The sequence below is a fragment of the Drosophila arizonae genome, chromosome 5 (assembly GCF_054131065.1).
Source record: "Drosophila arizonae isolate 15081-1271.41 chromosome 5, UAZ_ARI_1.0, whole genome shotgun sequence".
Taxonomy (NCBI): domain Eukaryota; kingdom Metazoa; phylum Arthropoda; class Insecta; order Diptera; family Drosophilidae; genus Drosophila; species Drosophila arizonae.
In genome coordinates, this window is record NC_142925.1 from 12,090,481 (window position 1) to 12,111,192 (window position 20,712).

Below are 20,712 nucleotides of genomic sequence, written 5' to 3' on the forward strand. Positions count from 1 at the left end.
CGATGTGTCGCCCCAATGAATGTGAAATGAATACGAAATTATCGAGGCGACGCAGCCTCGCGGATGACAAACCGTCGATGATGATTATTGTTATTGTAGCTCCCATTAGGCACATGTGTGTGTGTGTGTGTGTGTGTGCGTGTTTGGTTGAGTGATTAAATATAAGCATACGTGGAAAATCAAATTTGCCTCTACACCTGCTCAATTAAGGTGTATTCCCAAGCATTTTAGAAAAATTTAAGTTCAATTTCTTGGCTAAGCAGATTTTCTTTTGACAATAAGAAGACAAACTAACTTTTCCTATTGAAAGATGAATATTTTTCAATAGTTTAAAGAGGCAGCAAGAAATTTCCGGGCTTCCCCGCTTGTCACAGTTCTGGGAAATATTTTTGGGCTAATTTTCAAGGTTTCACAACTTTGTCTAAGCAAAGTCGACTGCGGCATGAAGTGACTTTTATCATGTTTTGTCCTCTAGATTGATTTGACACGTGAACTTAATTCAATTGGAAAAATAAAGTTTCGCTTTGCTCAGGGGCGGCCTGAGGGTGGAATCTTATGAAAAGTTAAGAATATTTCAAATAATTGTAATACCATAAATTGCTTGCAAATTTTCATGGCTGGCTGCGCGGCTAGCTGTACGTCCTAATAGAAATATAAAATTACGCATAATCAAGAGCCAAGACACCAGTAGGAGGCAGCAGGAGCAGCTGCCGGAGGGGGGGTGGCCATTGAGGCGTTACAAATTTGCCACCATATCACTTAAGAATCTGGCCCCAGAGTTTGCCCCCAAGTTAATTTTAACACGCACTTTGCTGCAGCCAGCGACAGCGAGTGCGAGCGTGAGTAAATTCGTAGATATTTCGGTAAAAATAATGTTAATATTCTGGCTTCTTGGGCTTAAAAGCCGAAAGTCACTTGGGCAGATGGGCCAACAACAAGAAGTAAACACAAAATGCGAACAGTAATAGAAAGTGCTTGTGTAATGGGCGTGGATACTCGTAAATCTGTAAACAGCGCATCGGGCACGCACGGCGTATACGTAATATGAGAAAATAATTGCTGCGTAGCCAGCGGCGGCAGCGACGTCAACGACGTCAGCATCGGCGTCGGCGACAACAATGCGACTAAATTGCTTTTCAAACGCGCAAACACGCCCCCAAAAAACACAACGGCAGCCATGATGAATCGGCAAGAAAAGAATGGATTTTAGAAAATAACCACAAAATGATTTAATTTAACTTTGCCTCAACTTGAATCTCTGCCTCTGCCATCGAATGGCCAAACAAATTTGCAAAAGCCTGTCCTTAGGTCAATGCCAAATCATCATCTGGCCGAGCCGAGCCCAGCAATAAATCGCAATCAAACAATTGACCAAATGCTTAAATGGATATATTGAAACGAAAGTGCGGTAAATTATCCAAGTACACGGAGTCGAGCTGGCAGTGTGCTCAGGTGTGTTCAGGTGTGCTCGGCTAAAAGAGCCGGTAATAAGAGCATCCCTTGGCAGGCAGACAAAACATGCAACTGTTTTTATTGCTTGCCTAGCTCCAGGCAGGCAGAAAGTGTCGCCATTCTCCCTCTACCCATGTGTGTGCGTGTGAGCGAGAGAGTACTGTGGCGAGAGCGGGATGTGTGTGGGCCAGGTATGCCGTGTATGCATATGAGACATTTGTCGAGCTTGTTTGCGTTCGCCTGCGGCTCTTTGGAAGGCAACAGCTGTCACTTTACATATTTCATACCCTCCGATGCCGAGTCGAGGATGCCGACGACGAAGCCAACTCCCAGCTGATTTTAGGGCCATACAAATTTGATTAGTTCGCTTAAGTATGTCCCCTAACTATGCATGTGTGTGTGTGTGTGTGTGTGTGTGTGTGTGGTATATATGTAACTTTGCTAGTTTTCTAGGGTATTTCATGTTCGACGTGCTGGCTGGCATTGCCAGCTTGCGTGGCTCTACAAAAGCAGTTTGTCACATTGCACAAATCCTTGGGTCTCAACAAAAATAGCAACGCCAGCTGCCAGGGGTAAAAACCCCAAGCCCCAAGCCCCAACCCCAACCGCAATCCCAGCCCCAAAGGGCGTGTGACTGGCGTGCTTTTAATTGCTGCTTGCAAATTATGTTCATTGTAGACTATATACACATACACGTATATACATATACATACATATGTATATATATATATATTGTGCAACCTTTGAAATGCCACTAAAAACCAAACAAAAAGCAACTTTGTTTTGTCTGCATTATTCGGGGCAGCCGCAAATTTAATTGCAACTTTGCTCATTGTTTGTTGTCAGTTGTTAAGCCCTGCTCTATTTTGTTGAAATTGTGTAATTGTTTCTGAATAGTTGGGAAACTGTTCTCTGTTCAGTTTGCTCATTTCATTTTGTAATTTATGCTGCAATCGAAATTGAATTCGATTTTACAATATACATATTTCTTCCCAGCTAATCGAAGTCTCTTCTCTATTACAGTTCGATCTGACTAAAGTGCACTCAACCTATGGACATCCGAGCCATTTAACCACTCTCAGCTTAGCGATTTATATGTGCTGCTGTAAGTGTGTGTGTGCGCGTGTATGTGTGTGTGTGTTAATTGATGCAAAACTTTGTGGTATCACATCAATTTCGGGTTGTGGATAGTGTAGAGCAAAGTAATTAACTAATATTATTTTAAATTGAAAAAGTTTCACTAACGTCTGATGGCACGACGAACTGATTGATTGATCGATTGATAGTCGATATTGTGGTGGTAAAGTCTTGTGGAGTTTGGGATACAGCACAGCAGAGCAGCTCGTCCGCCATTGCAGCTGAGCGCCGCAGCGTTGCAAGGTGCGCGGCTCACAGTGCTCTGCGGATGCATTTCATTTGGAAAGGGGCCCGACAAAGACAATACGGAGGGTTTACGGAGTGCTTTGGCCCGTTTACGCAACAGAACGGGCCCCTCAATTCCACAGCCGCAACCCACTCCGCCCGCCTCGCCATTGCCCTCCACTTCCAGCGGCAGCGGCAGATACACGACCAACGCCCCACAGCTGCCGCCCACTAGCCCGCTCACTGGACCACGCCCCCACCAACAGCATCCGCACCAGCACCAGCACCCGCATCAGCAAGAAGAAGCACGAGGAGCAAACAACACCAGAATCAGAGAATCCGTCGCTGATGGCAACCACATCAATGGCCTCGCCTATCATGTGAGTAAACAGTAATCTCTCTTACTTAGTAGGCATTGTGGCATGTAGCTCCGCTTGAGGCATAGTACACCAAATCGGCTTCACATACAAGTATATTGCTGATTTTAAATAAATATATATATATATATGTATATATAATCACATTACGTTCTTCAAGCAGGGAATGCCTAACACCAGATCATCCTCTCATCTTGTTATTAAGCCAAGCGTTTTTTGTTGATTGAGAACGCAAAGAGCTAACATATTAACATAAAGTCTCAGAGCATTCAGCTTTTGTCACGCAGCTGCCTTCACTCTAGTTTTTGCCACATTCGCTAAAAGAGTTGGCCCACAAGTTCAGAGGCATTCATAAGGCAAAGTCATTTATTTAGCGAGCAATTATGATCAATATTTCCATAAGCTATTATTATATTTATCAATGTAACTTCCATAGGGTTTCGTAGCATTCAGCTTTTGTCATGCAGCTGCCTTCACTCTAGTTTTTGCCACATTCACTAGAAGAGTTGGCCCGCTGTTTCAGAGGCATTCATGAGGGAAAGTCATTTATTTAGCGAGCAATTATGATCAATATTTCCATAAGCTATTATTATTTTTATCAATGCAACTTCCATAGGGTTTCGTAGCATTCAGCTTTTGTCATGCAGCTGCCTGCACTCTAGTTATAGCTACATTTGTTAAAAGAGTTGGCCCACAAGTTCAGAGGCAAGCTCATAAGGCAAAGTCATATATTTAGCGAGCAATTATGATCAATATTTCCACAAGCTATTATTATTATTATTATTAATGCAACTTCCTTAGGGTTTCGTAGCATTCAGCTTTTGTCATGCAGCTGCCTTCACTCTAGTTTTTGCCACATTCACTCAAATAGTTGGCCCGCTGTTTCAGAGGCATTCATGAGGGAATGTCATTTATTTAGCGAGCAATTATGATCAATATTTCCATAAGCTATTATTATTTTTATCAATGCAACTTCCATAGGGTTTCGTAGCATTCAGCTTTTGTCATGCAGCTGCCTTCACTCTAATTTTTGCCACATTCGCTAAAATAGTTGGCCCACAAGCTCTGAGGCATTCATAGGGCAAAGTCATTTATTTAGCGAGCAATTATGATGAATATTTTCAAAAGTTCGAGTCTTTGGCATTGATACACCTTAATTAAGTGTCATAGCATTCAGCTTCTGTCATGCAGTCGTTTTAATTCGAGTTTCCAGTTTTGATTTTGTCACATTCAATAGAAGATTTTAGCATAGTTTCACACTCATTATAAAGGCTATGCATTTTATTTAGCGGGCAAATTATGATCTATATTTCTACAAGTTTCATAGATGTATCATCCATCGTGCTATATCTGTCATGCAGTCTCAAAGCATTTATATTTTATTATTCTGTCTTTGGCTCTCTGCTTCTCCGGTCCGGTCGGATCAGAGTGACGGTAGTCGATAAATAGTTATCGAAATCGATAAAAAGTTATCGAAATCGATAAAAAGTTATCGAAATCGATAAAAAGTTATCGAAATCGATAAAAAGTTATCGAAATCGATAAAAAGTTATCGAAATCGACAAAAAGTTATCGAAATCGATAAAAGGTTATCGAAATCGATAAAAAGTTATCGAAATCGATTAAAGTTATCGAAATCGATTAAATTATGGATTCATGTGTTGATTGATTGTAGTCTTATATGTACATTTAAAATACTTTTTGTCATATATTTAGCGAGCAAAATTATGATCAATATTTCCACAAGCTATTATTATTATTATTAATGCAACTTTCTTAGGGTTTCGTAGCATTCAGCTTTTGTCATGCTGCTGCCTTCACTCTAGTTTTTGCCACATTCACATTCACTAGAAGAGTTGGTCCACTGTTTCAGAGGCATTCATGAGGGAAAGTCATTATTTAGCGAGCAATTATGATCAATATTTCCATAAGCTATTATTATATTTATCAGTCAGTGTAACTTCCATAGGGTTTCGTAGCATTCAGCTTTTGTCATGCAGCTGCCTGCACTCTAGTTATAGCTACATTCGTTAAAAGAGTTGGCCCACAAGTTCAGAGGCACTCATAAGGCAAAGTCATATATTTAGCGAGCAATTATGATCAATACTTCCACAAGCTATTATTATTATTATTAATGCAACTTCCTTAGGGTTTCGTAGCATTCAGCTTTTGTCATGCAGCTGCCTTCACTCTAGTTTTTGCCACATTCACTAAAAGAGTTGGCCCACAAGCTCAGAGGCAAAGTCATTTATTTAGCGAGCAATTATGATGAATATTTTCAAAAGTTCGAGTCTTTGGCATTGATGCACCTTAATTAAGTGTCATAGCATTCAGCTTCTGTCATGCAGTCGTTTTAATTCGAGTTTCCAGTTTTGATTTTGTCACATTCAATAGAAGATTTTAGCATAGTTTCACACTCATTTATAAGGCTATGCATTTTATTCGATAAATCGATAAATCGATAAAAGGCTATCGAAACCGATAAAAAGTTATCGAAATCAATAAATAGTTATCGAAATCGATAAAAAGTTATCGAAATCGATAAAAAGTTATCGAAATCGATAAAAAGTTATCGAAATCGATAAAAAGTTATCGAAATCGATAAAAGGTTATCGAAATCGATAAAAAGTTATCGAAATCGATTAAAGTTATCGAAATCGATTAAATTATGGATTCATGTGTTGATTGATTGTAGTCTTATATGTACATTTAAAATACTTTTTCATATATTTAGCGAGCAAAATTATGATCAATATTTCCACAAGCTATTATTATTATTATTAATGCAACTTTCTTAGGGTTTCGTAGCATTCAGCTTTTGTCATGCAGCTGCCTTCACTCTAGTTTTTGCCACATTCACTAAAAGAGTTGGCCCACAAGCTCAGAGGCAAAGTCATTTATTTAGCGAGCAATTATGATGAATATTTTCAAAAGTTCGAGTCTTTGGCATTGATGCACCTTAATTAAGTGTCATAGCATTCAGCTTCTGTCATGCAGTCGTTTTAATTCGAGTTTCCAGTTTTGATTTTGTCACATTCAATAGAAGATTTTAGCATAGTTTCACACTCATTTATAAGGCTATGCATTTTATTCGATAAATCGATAAATCGATAAAAGGCTATCGAAACCGATAAAAAGTTATCGAAATCAATAAAAAGTTATCGAAATCGATAAAAAGTTATCGAAATCGATAAAAAGTTATCGAAATCGATAAAGGGTTATCGAAATCGATAAAAAGTTATCGAAATCGATTAAAGTTATCGAAATCGATTAAATTATGGATTCATGTGTTGATTGATTGTAGTCTTATATGTACATTTAAAATACTTTTTCATATATTTAGCGAGCAAAATTATGATCAATATTTCCACAAGCTATTATTATTATTATTAATGCAACTTTCTTAGGGTTTCGTAGCATTCAGCTTTTGTCATGCTGCTGCCTTCACTCTAGTTTTTGCCACATTCACATTCACTAGAAGAGTTGGTCCACTGTTTCAGAGGCATTCATGAGGGAAAGTCATTATTAGAGGCACTCATATAGAGGCACTCATAAGGCAAAGTCATATATTTAGCGAGCAATTATGATCAATACTTCCACAAGCTATTATTATTATTATTAATGCAACTTCCTTAGGGTTTCGTAGCATTCAGCTTTTGTCATGCAGCTGCCTACACTCTAGTTATAGCTACATTCGGTTAAAGAGTTGGCCCACAAGTTCAGAGGCACTCATAAGGGCAAAGTCATATATTTAGCGAGCAAAATTATGATCAATATTTCCACAAGCTATTATTATTATTATTAATGCAACTTTCTTAGGGTTTCGTAGCATTCAGCTTTTGTCATGCTGCTGCCTTCACTCTAGTTTTTGCCACATTCACATTCACTAGAAGAGTTGGTCCACTGTTTCAGAGGCATTCATGAGGGAAAGTCATTATTAGAGGCACTCATATAGAGGCACTCATAAGGCAAAGTCATATATTTAGCGAGCAATTATGATCAATACTTCCACAACTATTATTATTATTATTAATGCAACTTCCTTAGGGTTTCGTAGCATTCAGCTTTTGTCATGCAGCTGCCTACACTCTAGTTATAGCTACATTCGTTAAAAGAGTTGGCCCACAAGTTCAGAGGCACTCATAAGGGCAAAGTCATATATTTAGCGAGCAATTATGATCAATACTTCCACAAGCTATTATTATTATTATTAATGCAACTTCCTTAGGGTTTCGTAGCATTCAGCTTTTGTCATGCAGCTGCCTTCACTCTAGTTTTTGCCACATTCACTAAAAGAGTTGGCCCACAAGCTCAGAGGCAAAGTCATTTATTTAGCGAGCAATTATGATGAATATTTTCAAAAGTTCGAGTCTTTGGCATTGATGCACCTTAATTAAGTGTCATAGCATTCAGCTTCTGTCATGCAGTCGTTTTAATTCGAGTTTCCAGTTTTGATTTTGTCACATTCAATAGAAGATTTTAGCATAGTTTCACACTCATTTATAAGGCTATGCATTTTATTCGATAAATCGATAAATCGATAAAAGGCTATCGAAACCGATAAAAAGTTATCGAAATCAATAAAAAAGTTATCGAAATCGATAAAAAGTTATCGAAATCGATAAAAAGTTATCGAAATCGATAAAAACTTATCGAAATCGATAAAAAGTTATCGGAATCGATGAAAAGTTATCGAAATCGATAAAAAGTTATCGAACTCGATTAAATGTGTTGATTGATGTAGTCATATATTTACATTTAAAATACTTTGGGCTGAGGAAATATGATTAATATTGCCAAAGTTATTGTTATTTTCGATAAAAAATTATCGAAATCGATAAAAAGTTATCGAAATCGATAAAAAGTTATCGAAATCAATTAAATTATGGGTTCATTTGTTATCGAAATCGATAAAAAGTTATCGAAATCGATAAAAAGTTATCGAAATCGATCAAAGTTATCGAAATCGATTAAATTATGGCTTCATATGTTGATTGATTGTAGTCTTATATTTACATTTAAAATACTTTGGGATGAACGAGCAAATATGATCAATATTGCCAAAGTTATTGTTATTTTCGATAAAAAGTTATCGAAATCGATAAACGTTATCGAAATCGATAAAAGTTATCGAAATCGATAAAAGTTATCGAAATCGATCAAAGTTATCGAAATCGATTAAAAGTATATATTTATGTATATATTTTTTATGTATATATTTTATTTGCAATCTGTCTTGTATACAACGTGGATATCTAAAAAAATCAATAACTCATTCCGTTATTTATTAAAACATGACCGAAAATCATTTAAAAATATAGAATTGAATGTAACTTACGCAAATATTATATTTAATGTGACTTTAAATATATACATATATATATATATATATATATATATATATATATATATATATATATATATATATATATATATATAATCTGTAATTAAAATATAGCAAAAATTATTATAAACAAATAGTAGCAACTTTATAGTACTTAAAACTTAAAAATTGCAAAAAAATCTTAAATGATAAGAAACAATTGGAATGCATAAAAGTTAATGTCGATATAAAATAGTGCTCCAGAGAGCAGCTGCGTGGTGCAAAAGTTTTTACTGATTTTAATACCAGATGTAATTTGATTCACAACGGCTTTTTATTATGTGTTGTTGAGAGGGCAACAACGGTAAAAACAAAAGCAATTTAATTGCTTAACAACATTTTACCATTAGACTTAATTGAATCGTCGAGCCGAATAATAAGCAATGAAACTGAGGGGGATGGCAAGGGGCGAGCGGATGGGCACTACAGGTGAGCTGAGCTGCCGAACGGCTGAACAGGTGAATATTAAGCGTCAGACATAACATGTTAATGAATTTTAATGAGAAATAATGAGAATAGCTTGCCGCGCCAGCTGAAAAACTCATGCATTCTAATAGGACAAACCACTTCAAAAAGCGAGCACCGCCAGGACGCGGGGGCACTTTGCAGCGACAGTTTTGGTTTTTGCTTGGTTTTTGCGACTCGATTATAGAGGTGGCTGCGCACAGCCAACAATGGGCGTGGGCACAATGTCTATGTGTGCGATTTGCTGAGAGCGGGGCAGAGTCGAGCATATGTTAAGTTGTCGACATGAAAGTTTTTTCGCCTGGCCCCGGGGCAAATGCGATGAAAATGAGATACATGTTCCAAACACACAAAAAACTTGAAAATATGTGTGTGTGTCAACTACTGTCAATATATTTCTCTGTTTCAAGTCACGTTCCGAGCAGCGCACAAAAGTATGCAAAAATCAAAATGACTTCACTTTTCTTTTGCGTTTTCCGTTTACCGTTTGTGTCTTGGCATTAAAAGTTTGGCTCAACATTTTACTACAGTTTTCAGTTCCGGCCCCCCGAAAAAAAAAATTCCAAATGTCATTTTAAAGTTCTGACTGTGGCACACTTTATCCCAGCTGCGGTCTTTTATGTTCCAACTCAGTCAAATATCCCATGCAAACTCTAATTAAAGTCAAGCTGCTGTGGAGCCCATGTTTATAGAGGCATTTTATTGACAACTGCAGACAAGCTGTAAAAACAAAGCGAACTAACTGAATGACTTCTCAAATACACTTCAAGCTGTTGCGGCACACGCCCCTCGAGTGCCTCCGCCTAAAAGGGTAAACGCATTAATCAAGAGCATAAATAATTGATGAGCCAACTTTTGGCCTTTTAAGAGGAGTTAATCGAATTCAGTGCTTAAGCAAATTGCACACAGTGTGAGGTAGACAAATAGCAGCTGGAAAACAAGTCAAATATTTAGCAGCTAGCATATTTATATATCCAAAAGAAATTTGCCTGATATAATTACAATTAAGTTTTTTTGCTTTCTTTGATATTTTATGTATGCTAAATTCGAGTATAATTCAATCTCTGACAAGATTTATATCTTAAGCCGCACCCTTTTATTAGAAAAACAATTTCCTTAGATTATTTCGCTTCGCGTATTTTGATAGCAAGTTTCTTATCTCAAAATTGACTTAAGGCCTAGATTCAAAATATTATTAGATCAAGGCCAACGAAATATTCACGCATACGCATGGCATACCTAGCTAGCTGGCACTGGTATTTTATATCCATTTGCAAACCGAATAAAATTCCGACTTAAAATGTAAATCATGAATATTTGTAGTCGAAGCTATTGTGGTTCCTGTCACGTGCCTTCCGCAATTGGCTTGGGCGACAGTCGCGTCTCTGCGGCAAATGAATTTGGAATTTGGCATTTTGTTTTATTCGTTTACAGGAGGAAAGAAAGGAGGGAGGGAGAAAGCCCCTACCTGTTTGTAATTAGCTGTGCGAAGGCTTGGAATTTCTGCTTCGCATTTGCCTGCGAAAAAATCTGATTGGTATTAACTGATGTAAATTGATTTAATTGATTAGCATGCATTTTAATTAAGCTAATTGAACTGACAGCAAATGCGGCAACACCTCAATAGCTGCCAGGGCCTGCACACCATCAATCGCTCAGCTCCCATGGCCATAAATCTGTCCCCAGCGCCAATCGCCTCGTCAAGCGAATTTATTATGCATATTTCTATGAAACCGACAGACAGACAGCGACAATCAGCTCTGACACCTGCCCTAAATAAGTGCTGCGACGCTCATATCTTGGCTTGTCGGAGCAACCTCTGCTGCTCAGGGCGCACATTAAGCCGAATGAATTCTGTTGCTCATATGCCATCCATAACCGTTAGACGCGTCTCGCGTCTCGCGACTCGCACTTAATCAAGGGGCAACTGATCAAATAACATCAAGAATTTAGCACCTGTTGTAATACAGTGCCTGTCACAGCAGAAAACTTAAATTGTCAGCTCTGCGACAGGTAAATTCGAGCTGGGAGAGAGAGTTGGCTTTGATCCTGTTCCCTATAGCTGCTGAGTTACTGCCAATTGGCTGTTCCTTTGATTATTTGATTGACGGCTGCAGCACCAACTGACGACAGCTCAGCTCGGCTCCCAATTGGCCTGGACTACAATTTGTCTTGAGAGGTGGAATCTTGTAGCAAGTTGAGTAAACTGAATTCACTCGAAGCAAACTAACCAACGTTTGGCACAGCAATTAGGCCTTCTCTTACTCTCCACATAATATATTCAGTCTGCCCTTTATGGCCGGGCATTGAATTGATTTCTTGGCCAGCCGCGCCCAGGCTCATGCTTGCTTTGGCATGCAAATTGACATGCTTTGAGATTTATTGGCATAAATTATAATGAAATAAAACATGTCTTGAGCCCGCCGCTGAGGATAATCATCGTGGGTCTGGGTTAATTGATGGCACATTAAATGGTAATACACAAGGCCGTCTTCTGGCCCAGCGTCGCGTAATTTGTTTGTGCCGAGTGCTTGAAAACGGAAATTGAATTTTATAAACTTTGGCCATGGCTCCTATCCCACGAGGGGGCAGCAATTAATACTCCCGCCAGGTCGCCTACTCGACGGGGGCGACGAAAGGCTTTCGGCTCGGGCTAGTGGGCAAAAGTTAGTATGGACTCACTCATTCGGGTCGATAGCGATGCGTCAGCTGGGAAACCCAAAACCAGAAAACTTTCTATGTACATCGCAGGAATATGAAAGGAAGCAGGAGGCAGGGAGGGGGCACTGTCAAAGCTGTTGCCGCTGCCGTTGTTGTTTCCGAGTTTGAGCGGCTGTTGCTGTTGCTGATGTTGCTTTTCGTTGTCATTGAAGTGTTTTAATCAATTCTGATTTAATTTTATGCCCAATTAAGTGTGAAAAGCGTTTGATGTTGGGCACGAGCGCACTCCGCCCCCAAACTCCACACACCGCCACTCACCTAAACCCTCCACCCCCCCTCTATTCGCAGCGTGTGCCGAGAGGCACGCAACCGTAAGCATTGAATATGCCACAGTTATGGCCCCTAACGAGATGGGGCAAACGACGATTTGGCTGCTATGTCACCGGAAGCCATCCATACATAGCTGCAGTTCGGCTCACTACCCATGACGGTCTATTATGAAAGCACTCACTCACACACTCACCCAGACACTCACTCACACTCACACATGAATAACATTGTCATCAGAGCTTCCACAAGCAAGTCACACTTAAATAAGTTTTTGATTATAAGTAGATGTTGTTGTTGTTGCTGTTGCTGCTCTCTCTCTCTCTCTCTCTCTTTCTCTCTCTCTCTCTCTCTCTATATGTGCACCTGTAATAATTGCTTCTGCTTTATGTATCCTCTGAGCATTTACATATATCTCTATTCTATACAACTCAGCTCGTCTATACGATGGTAGCCGCTTCTAGTTGTTGTTGGCCTGTACTATCTCTTTAACCATGGTTCAAACTCTCTTCTTATGACAGAAACGAAAATTGCTGGCTAAGCGTTATCCAATAATCTTTATCAACAGCTACAGCAACAGCAACAACAGCAGCAGCAGCAGTCCGACTCGGCCTCGACCCCAAGCATTTTGGAAGCATTAGTCTATATGACAGCCGATCCGATATCTTTATGCTTCTGGATATGCCTACAGGTAACCAACAGCTAAGCTAGAGCGCCAACCTAATATGTAATATATGCGAGTGTTAAGGATTAAGGACTTCATCTTTAAATTAGCCTTGTTACGGCTCGGCCAGAAGCACCTGTAATTACCCAAGCAATTGCGCCAACTGCGTAACTCAGGAATATATACTTGGCACACATATAAAACGACGTATACATTGTCTTGGCTCTCCGCTTGCGGTGGGTAAGGTTTCAGGATAATGTGCGCTGCGAGATTTGGTTCCTAAGGGCGCGGTTGGCTGCCTCAGTGCTTCAGGTGTGTTTGAGCCATAAAGCAATTTCGTTGGAAATTTACGAGCCTCCAACTTGACGCTGCGACGGCAACTGCGACGGTTTAGGGTTATGTCGGGGCTCGCTCACTGGACACCTTTACAAGTTATGGCTTTCATCTTAGGAATTCGTTTAACATGAAAGCTTTAGCCTTGACCAACACGCAGCTCGTATATGTCCTTGGAGCAAACATTCTTCAGCGCATCTTTTTGATAAAAACACATTTTTTTTATTCGATTTAGATACATAGATTAATTTCGTTATACATGCTTGTGATTTTGGGTGTCGGAGATTAGCGTAAGGCTCATGCTTTGGGGATAGCTTGAACAATGGCATCCCATCCATGTGAATATTTAAAATTAATATTAACTGTGTGTATGTGGGTAGTAGTGTTCGCATGCTAGGCGATTGGGGACTTTCACCAATTCTCGAGTTCCATTACTATTACAATTTCACGGTTAATCGATTGAGTGTGATATGACGAGTAGTTCTTGCAATACTCTGCTAATTTCATACTTTTCTTGGAGCGTCCTTAGTGGCCGTCCGTTGTGTAAAATGCTGACTTTGAATTTGCCAAATTCAGAATATAACAATATTTCACTTTGTATAGTCTGTGTGGATGAACATGTTTGTGTTTGGAGTGCAGCAACTACAAACTAATCTTAACTATAACGAGTAACTAGAATTATTACTGGCGCTGTTCCCGGATCTGACCTGACCTGATCTGATCTGATCTGACCTGGTCTGATCTGATCTGACATGACCCGACTTGGCCTGACCCGACCAGACCAGACCGGACTAGAGCAACCCAGCCCTGCGCTTGGAAGGACAGCCACCTCTTCAGACCTCTGCCTACTAATTGTTGCACACACACATTGGCGTCATGTTGCGAACAAATATGCATCGCTTGTCGTTTTAAATTTGATTAGCATGTGAAAAATTTTTTAAGGCTTTCCTTATGTACGATTTTTGTTTTGTTTTTTTTTTCTTGTTTAATATTCTCATATTATTAGCAAAAGATTTTGTTAAAATTTGATTGAAAGAGTCAGTTTCATGCCAAAATGAGCCTTAAAAATTAAAACGCTGACACTTCTCAATCTGCCAAAATGGTCAGCGTTTTCAATTAGTAGGCAGGGCAGTGGATCCGAGTCCTAAAATCATTTTTGTATTTTTTTTTTTTTTTTTTTTTTTTTTTTTAACTGAATTTTCACTGATATCAAAAAGATCGAGTATGAAAAGATAACTAAAAACGAATTCCTTGTTAGTTGCGTTGCGCTTACGTCGAGTAACGAAAGGCATCCAAAAGTCACCCAATCACACAGCGTTTGGGTTTTAGGTGTTTCATGTTATACGTATGATCAGAATGGCCTTAGCGTCGCTCGCGCTTTTTTGCGAGCCTGTTTTCAGTTTCAAGCTATTTCTGTGGGTTATATTTTTGGTTATTACTCTCTCCTCGCTACGGCAGCGCAACAGTCCCCAAAACTGTTTAAGGTGTCTGTTTGTGTGTTTGTGTGAGTCTTGTGGGTCTACGTATGTGTCTCAGACGGAACTAAATTAGTACACGATGAGCAGGTTGTTCTCGTTAAATCCTGCCGAATGTCCTGCATTGCGCACTATAAAATTGGATCCATCGAAGTGCATGCGCTTTTCATTGCGACTGTAAGGCGAAAAATAAAATAAAATAACTGGTATTAAGTGGCCAAGTTTCGATACGTACCGTAAAAAGAGATGCGAGGTCTTGCCCAAGGAGGCGGTGCAGTGGATGCCCAGAGTGGTCAGAGTGACCGATCCATTGCCAGGGCTGGTGCGAATGAGCCCCTTGTTGTGCTGGCGAGTCACCTTCACCAGGCCATCGGCGGCCTGAATGATGCGAAAACCATTGATGTCGTACATCTCGGTGCCGTCGTCTGCGCAACTGTAGGATGACTTTGCAATCACCTCCTGTGCATCCGGCACAAATGAGGGACCGTGGCGCGAGTCGCTGTTGAGAGTGTTGCGAAAGAACATGTTGGAAAGAACATACTACTCCGATTCGCTACTCACTCATAAAACACTGCCAGAGTGTAGTCCTTGGTCAGGTCAGTGAAAGTGTCGGTTGTGGTGCGTGTTCCAGCAGTGTCAACCAGATAAATCAAAGCACAAGACTCGCTAGTGAAGCTCACACCCTTGTACCACATCTTAGCATAGCGCCTGTAAGAGCAACAAAGTTTGCTTAAATAGTTCGAAGAAAAATTATCCCTATTAGCCTACACAAAATTGTTGGCCTTCATGCCGTCATAGGTCACGATTTCCACCTTGGAACCACTCTGCAGGATTCGACCATTGGGATGGATTAAAGCAGAGTTTGTACCATTGCGCGACAGTGCGACAGCCACCATGCTGCGCTGATTCAACACGCGGACGGCCTTGTCCAGAGTCATATCGATCCTGTAATCGAAGGAATATTACTTATTCCAGCCAATTAACAGCTTAGCTGATCTAGACACACCTAACTCCCTCGCGCAAGCGCAGCTGGATGGTGCCATTAGACATGGCTATCGGTCCGGAGCCGGGACATGGCGGTGGTGGTGGTGGATTATTCTCAAACTCAAAAGTGCGAGAGCTGACCCGACCCAAGGCATGAGGTGGAGGCGGCATGGGCGACGGATACTGCTGAGTGTGGTGCATTTGGGGTTGCGGCTGTGGCTAATAAGGAAAGAAGTATTGTTAAGTTAATCGAGAGTAGTCAATGTAGTTATTTACCTGACAGTAGGCGCCGCTATTGTCATACCCAAATGGCCCAGCGAAGCGAGCAGTCAACGACTTAGTGCTCAGGACCAATGGCTCCAAGTCTGCAACAGCAGTGAGCAGCGGCTGCGACTGGTGCATGCCCATTCCAATGGCACGATAGGAGCCCGAGGCACCTATGGCATTAGTCTGGCTAGAGCATTCCTTGGCCAGCACTGAAGTGTTGGTGCCCACACTGGCGCTGCCGCTGTTCAGCGACATGCTGCTCATACGAGCTGAAAGCGATGCTGCCGCATTGGGCAAGCGGACCGACGACTGCTGTAAATTGCACAAAAATCATATGTAGATAAATGTATCAAACACAAGGCCATATTTATTTGGCTATGCAAAAATCAATAGCCTCTAACCTTGTAAAATATATTGCCTTTGATATCATAAAATATTTAATATAATAATTAATTCTCGTTTCAAAAAAGCTGTGGAATCCATTTTTAATGGAGGTCAGCCAATAGCCATAATTTCTGTTAATAATAGCAAGCATATCTGTTAGGGATGACAAACGTGATCCCACCCGATTATGATTGTGCAAAGTCAGTGGAAATTAGCAGATGTCAACGATAAATCAGATTACCACATTTTTGTTTTACAGCTGTCAAACTCCGCTGTATAAACTTGACAATTGGCTCTGTCAACGCCAGAAACAGCCATGTTTTGTCACGCCCCAGGTGGACATATCGTAAACAGCATTAATATTGAATACAACGGTACATGAGTTCATATTGCTAAAGCTCTTATATTCAATAGCAATGAGGTAGTTACCACACAAACAGACGGACGAAACGAACACAACAACAAAAACAGCTACTCCCCTTGTGAAAAACACGTAACCTAGCCTAAGTTTTCAATTGATGACGTTCACAAACTGTCAAAAAAAAAAAAATAAAAACGACAAACTGACAACTAAAAGAAAACTTTTCTGGGCAGAACTTACCGGTGATGGGTTGTTGTTGGTGTACACCGAGCGTTGGCGCACGCCATTTGGGGCTTTAGTGGGTGAGCGTAAGATGTTGTTGATCTTGTCGTTCGTCTGGGCACGCGACAAAAAATCTTCGGCATTGAAGATGCCCACACGGCCGCTCTTCGGGGTGACAATGGTCTCCGGCTGCTGCTTGGTCTCATCACATGCTGCCAGCTGGCATTGTACCTCCTTGGTGTTCGGTTTAGTAACTGGAACCATTTTATTTTCTTCTTGCGTTCGATGTATGATTGTGACTAAATTAATTACAGTTACACTTTAATGGGAACGGAGTTGCACGCGGGGATAGGAATGCGAAAAACCAAAGATTGCTCGACACAACGACTCTGAGAGAGGAATTTAATTTTTACTTTTTTTATTTTCTACTTTCAAGAGCTCTGCTCACTGCGAAAATTTGTGAAAGAATGACTTTCCACAGATGCTGCTCCTTGACTAGTAAGCTTTTCACCGGGATGTCGTCGCCTACTTTGATAAAAATGAAATATCACCAAATATGTGTTGGAAAACGCATTTCCCTTGCCAACACTAGCATTTTTCTGGGTGGCTGCATACAGCACTCTTCATGCACATAATTAACTCAAAACACTTAAAACAGGCATAAACTGATATAAAATGGATTTATTTGAAAGGGGCAACTGAAATATTGTTTTGTTCACAAATGTGACCAGATCCCAGACAGTAACAAACTATGGCAAAAATACTGTGTTGAAGTAAAAATACTAATACCGAAAAATACAATGTGCCTTTATTTAATGTTTTCAAGCACCTGTATTTCAAAAATTATTACTTACTGGTCTCACTGTGACATATTAACAAAAAAACGTTTTATCAAACATTTATTTATATTTCCATACAATAATTTTGTAATACATGCTCTTGAATTTTGGATCATGTGAGATGTCGTAAGGCTCACAAATCTCATAAAGCCACCAAGCGTGAAAATAAGAAATGTTGACAGATAGGCCAGAAATACATATATTATATATTTGTATGTTCATATGTGAAGTATGAGGATGTATGTGTATATGTACCTATAATAATTGAGGACGTTGTGTATAGTTTTTGTCAACAATTATACATTTTCTATCAACATGTATTTAATAATTTCTCACTTTTCTTTCGGGTAACTTGTGTTGTAAACGTGCTCATGGTGTATTGATCTATCGCTCACTTTGAATTTGCAAAACTCAGTATGCAACATTATTTCACTTTGATGTGTGATTTCCCATGGTCGGAGCATCACAGCAACTACAAACTAATCTTAACTTTAACAAGTAACTGTAATGTAAGGTCGTCTTCTGTTCAGACTAACAACGCATTGAAGGATCGGACCACCTCTTAAAGGCCACCGCCTACTTATTGTAACACATACACATTGCACCATGGCATAGTGTTTCTAATTTGTATGCATGTGAACAATTTTTTAAGGCTTTTTTCAATGTACATGATGTGTAAAGTTTTTTTCTTTTTTCCTATTATGTGTAAAATAGTGTTGAAATTTGATTAACTCTTTTCTGTATGCCAAATCGAGCCTTAAAAATAAAAACGCTGATCCCTTTAATAGTTAGAAGTGGTCAGCGTTCTCAAGTAGTAGGCAGGGCAGTGGACTTGTACTCATGTTTTGTTTTTGCTGTATATATAACTAAAATCTAATTCCTTCTTGTAAACGTCTGTGATGTCTGTGATGTAAACAAATTTTAGTAATTTTCCCTCTTCACTCTACGGAAGCCTAGCGGCCCCTAAAAACTACCTTGGATATGGTCTGTCTGTGTTTGTGTCTTATAGATAGGATGGAACTAAATTAGTACACGATCAGTAGATTGTTCTCATTGAATCCGGCCGAGTGCCCTGCATTACGCACTATAAAATTGGCTCCATCAAAATGCATACGCTTTTCATTGCGACTGCAAGATAAGAGATAAAATAATTGGAATTAAATGGTTAAGTTTCGATACATACCGTAAAAACAGATGCGAGGTCTTGCCCAAGGAGGCGGTGCAGTGGATGCCCAGAGTGGTCAGAGTGACCGATCCATTGCCAGGGCTGGTGCGAATGAGCCCCTTGTTGTGCTGGCGAGTCACCTTCACCAGGCCATCGGCGGCCTGAATGATGCGAAAACCATTGATGTCGTACATCTCGGTGCCGTCGTCTGCGCAACTGTAGGATGACTTTGCAATCACCTCCTGTGCATCCGGCACAAATGAGGGACCGTGGCGCGAGTCGCTGTTGAGAGTGTTGCGAGTGTTAAGTAAGGAAAGAACATACTACTCCGATTCGCTACTCACTCATAAAACACTGCCAGAGTGTAGTCCTTGGTCAGGTCAGTGAAAGTGTCGGTTGTGGTGCGTGTTCCAGCAGTGTCAACCAGATAAATCAAAGCACAAGACTCGCTAGTGAAGCTCACGCCCTTGTACCACATCTTAGCATAGCGCCTGTAAAATCAAAGAAGTTGCCTTAAATAGTTCCCAGCAAAATGATCCCAAATATTTTACACAAAATTGTTGGTCTTCATGCCGTCATAGGTCACGATTTCCACCTTGGAACCACTCTGCAGGATTCGACCATTGGGATGGATTAAAGCAGAGTTAGTGCCATTGCGCGACAGTGCGACAGCCACCATGCTGCGCTGATTCAACACGCGGACGGCCTTGTCCAGAGTCATATCGATTCTGTAATCGAAGGAATATTATTCAAACTCAATCAACAGCTCAGCTGATCTAGACACACACCTGACTCCCTCGCGCAAGCGCAGCTGGATGGTGCCATTGGACATGGCTATCGGTCCGGAGCCGGGACATGGCGGTGGTGGTGGTGGATTATTCTCGAACTCAAAAGTGCGAGAGCTCACACGACCCAAGGCATGAGGTGGAGGCGGCATGGGCGACGGATACTGCTGAGTGTGGTGCATTTGGGGTTGCGGTTGTGGCTAATAGGGTAAAGATTATTGTTAGGTTATTCTATCAGTAGTGAATGTGGTTAGTTACCTGACCGTAGGCGAAGCGAGCAGTCAAGGACTTAGTGCTCAGGACCAGTGGCTCCAAGTCTGCAACGGCAGTGAGCAGCGGCTGCGACTGGTGCATGCCCATTCCAATGGCACGATAGGAGCCCGAGGCACCTATGGCATTAGTCTGGCTAGAGCATTCCTTGGCCAGCACTGAAGTGTTGGTGCCCACACTGGCGCTGCCGCTGTTCAGCGACATGCTGCTCATACGAGCTGAAAGCGATGCTGCCGCATTGGGCAAGCGGACCGACGACTGCTGCATATTTGATATAAATTAATATTGAAAAACTTCTATAATTTAGATTGATTTCGAAAAACATTAATAGCCGAACTTGAAAAAGAAAACTCTCATATTATCAGAACCTCACTTTTACCGCTTGTCAAAGACACAGACAGACAAATTCTGACAGAACTTACCGGAGATGGGTTGTTGTTGGTGTACACCGAGCGTTGACGCACGCCATTCGGAGACTTTGTGGGCGAGCGCAAAATGTTGTTAATCTTGTCGTTGGTCTGAGCACGCGACAAAAAGTCTTCGGCATTGAAGATGCCCACTCGGCCGCTCTTCGGGGTGACAACGGTCTCCGGCTGCTGCTCGGCCTCATCGCTTTCTGCCAGCTGGCATTGCACTTCCTTGGTAACTGGAACCATTTTCTATACTATTCTACCACAATTTAATAGAAATGTAGTTGGACGCGGCGATGTAAATGCGGAAACCCAAAGACTGCTCGACACAACGACTCTGAGAGAGAAATTTAATTTTACTTTTTTATTTTCTACTTTCAAGAGCTCTGCTCACTGCGAAAATTTGTGAAAGAATGACTCTCCACTAAATCTGCTCTTAAACAATTCATTTAGCCTAGCAGCACCATCGCCTACTTTGCTGTCAAAGTCAATTTAGCAGAGGAAGTGTTGGTAAACGCGCTGAAGC

General features: G+C 40.6%; 3 protein-coding genes across 8 annotated transcripts in view; 1 reads left to right on the forward strand and 2 right to left on the reverse strand.

Moving 5' to 3' along the window:
- Window positions 1-2,759: 2,759 nt before the first annotated feature.
- Window positions 2,760-20,712, forward strand: part of Rgk1 (Rad, Gem/Kir family member 1) — a 54,479-nt gene continuing 36,526 nt past the window's right edge. For 2 of the 4 annotated variants that reach the window (XM_089470584.1, XM_018009933.2), the window contains exons 1-2: window positions 3,060-3,194; window positions 12,549-12,718. In XM_089470584.1, coding sequence (XP_089326710.1) covers window positions 12,674-12,718 — 45 coding nt within the window. In that variant the 5' untranslated portion in view covers window positions 3,060-3,194; window positions 12,549-12,673. Of the gene's footprint in view, window positions 3,195-12,548; window positions 12,719-20,712 lie in introns of all 4 variants that reach the window. The other 2 variants (XM_089470585.1, XM_089470587.1) reach the window with 2 other exon arrangements.
- LOC149268508 (uncharacterized) lies at window positions 13,224-17,193 on the reverse strand. 2 transcript variants are annotated; one of them, XM_089470595.1, is made up of 7 exons: window positions 16,736-17,193; window positions 15,760-16,059; window positions 15,506-15,702; window positions 15,268-15,444; window positions 15,061-15,207; window positions 14,735-14,998; window positions 13,224-14,674 (listed from the first exon to the last, which is right to left on the reverse strand). In XM_089470595.1, the coding sequence occupies exons 1-7, from the start codon at window positions 16,979-16,981 to the stop codon at window positions 14,572-14,574; spliced, it is 1,434 nt and encodes a 477-aa protein (XP_089326721.1). In that variant the 5' UTR covers window positions 16,982-17,193; the 3' UTR covers window positions 13,224-14,571. The 2 variants fall into 2 exon arrangements, with proteins under 2 accessions (XP_089326721.1, XP_089326720.1); XM_089470594.1 differs by having other exon boundaries at window positions 15,760-16,062; window positions 16,736-17,192.
- LOC108615461 (wurstfest) lies at window positions 17,740-20,605 on the reverse strand. Of its 2 annotated transcripts, none has more exons than XM_089470596.1 (7): window positions 20,199-20,605; window positions 19,765-20,034; window positions 19,510-19,706; window positions 19,273-19,449; window positions 19,066-19,212; window positions 18,740-19,003; window positions 17,740-18,684 (listed from the first exon to the last, which is right to left on the reverse strand). In XM_089470596.1, the coding sequence occupies exons 1-7, from the start codon at window positions 20,430-20,432 to the stop codon at window positions 18,582-18,584; spliced, it is 1,392 nt and encodes a 463-aa protein (XP_089326722.1). In that variant the 5' UTR covers window positions 20,433-20,605; the 3' UTR covers window positions 17,740-18,581. The 2 variants fall into 2 exon arrangements, with proteins under 2 accessions (XP_089326722.1, XP_017865447.2); XM_018009958.2 differs by having other exon boundaries at window positions 19,765-20,037; window positions 20,199-20,521.

Coding starts and splice junctions, on each gene's coding strand:
- LOC108615461 (XM_018009958.2), bottom strand. CDS start 20,432: ATGGTTCCAGTTACCAAGGAAGTGCAATGCCAGCTGGCAGAAAGCGAT. Junction 20,038..20,198: donor CCAACAACAACCCATCTCCG/GTAAGTTCTGTC, acceptor TCAAATATGCAG/CAGTCGTCGGTCCGCTTGCC. Junction 19,004..19,065: donor ACTCTGGCAGTGTTTTATGA/GTGAGTAGCGAA, acceptor CACTCTCAACAG/CGACTCGCGCCACGGTCCCT.
- LOC149268508 (XM_089470594.1), bottom strand. CDS start 16,981: ATGGTTCCAGTTACTAAACCGAACACCAAGGAGGTACAATGCCAGCTG. Junction 16,063..16,735: donor CCAACAACAACCCATCACCG/GTAAGTTCTGCC, acceptor TGCAATTTACAG/CAGTCGTCGGTCCGCTTGCC. Junction 14,675..14,734: donor ACCTCGCATCTCTTTTTACG/GTACGTATCGAA, acceptor TTCGCCTTACAG/TCGCAATGAAAAGCGCATGC.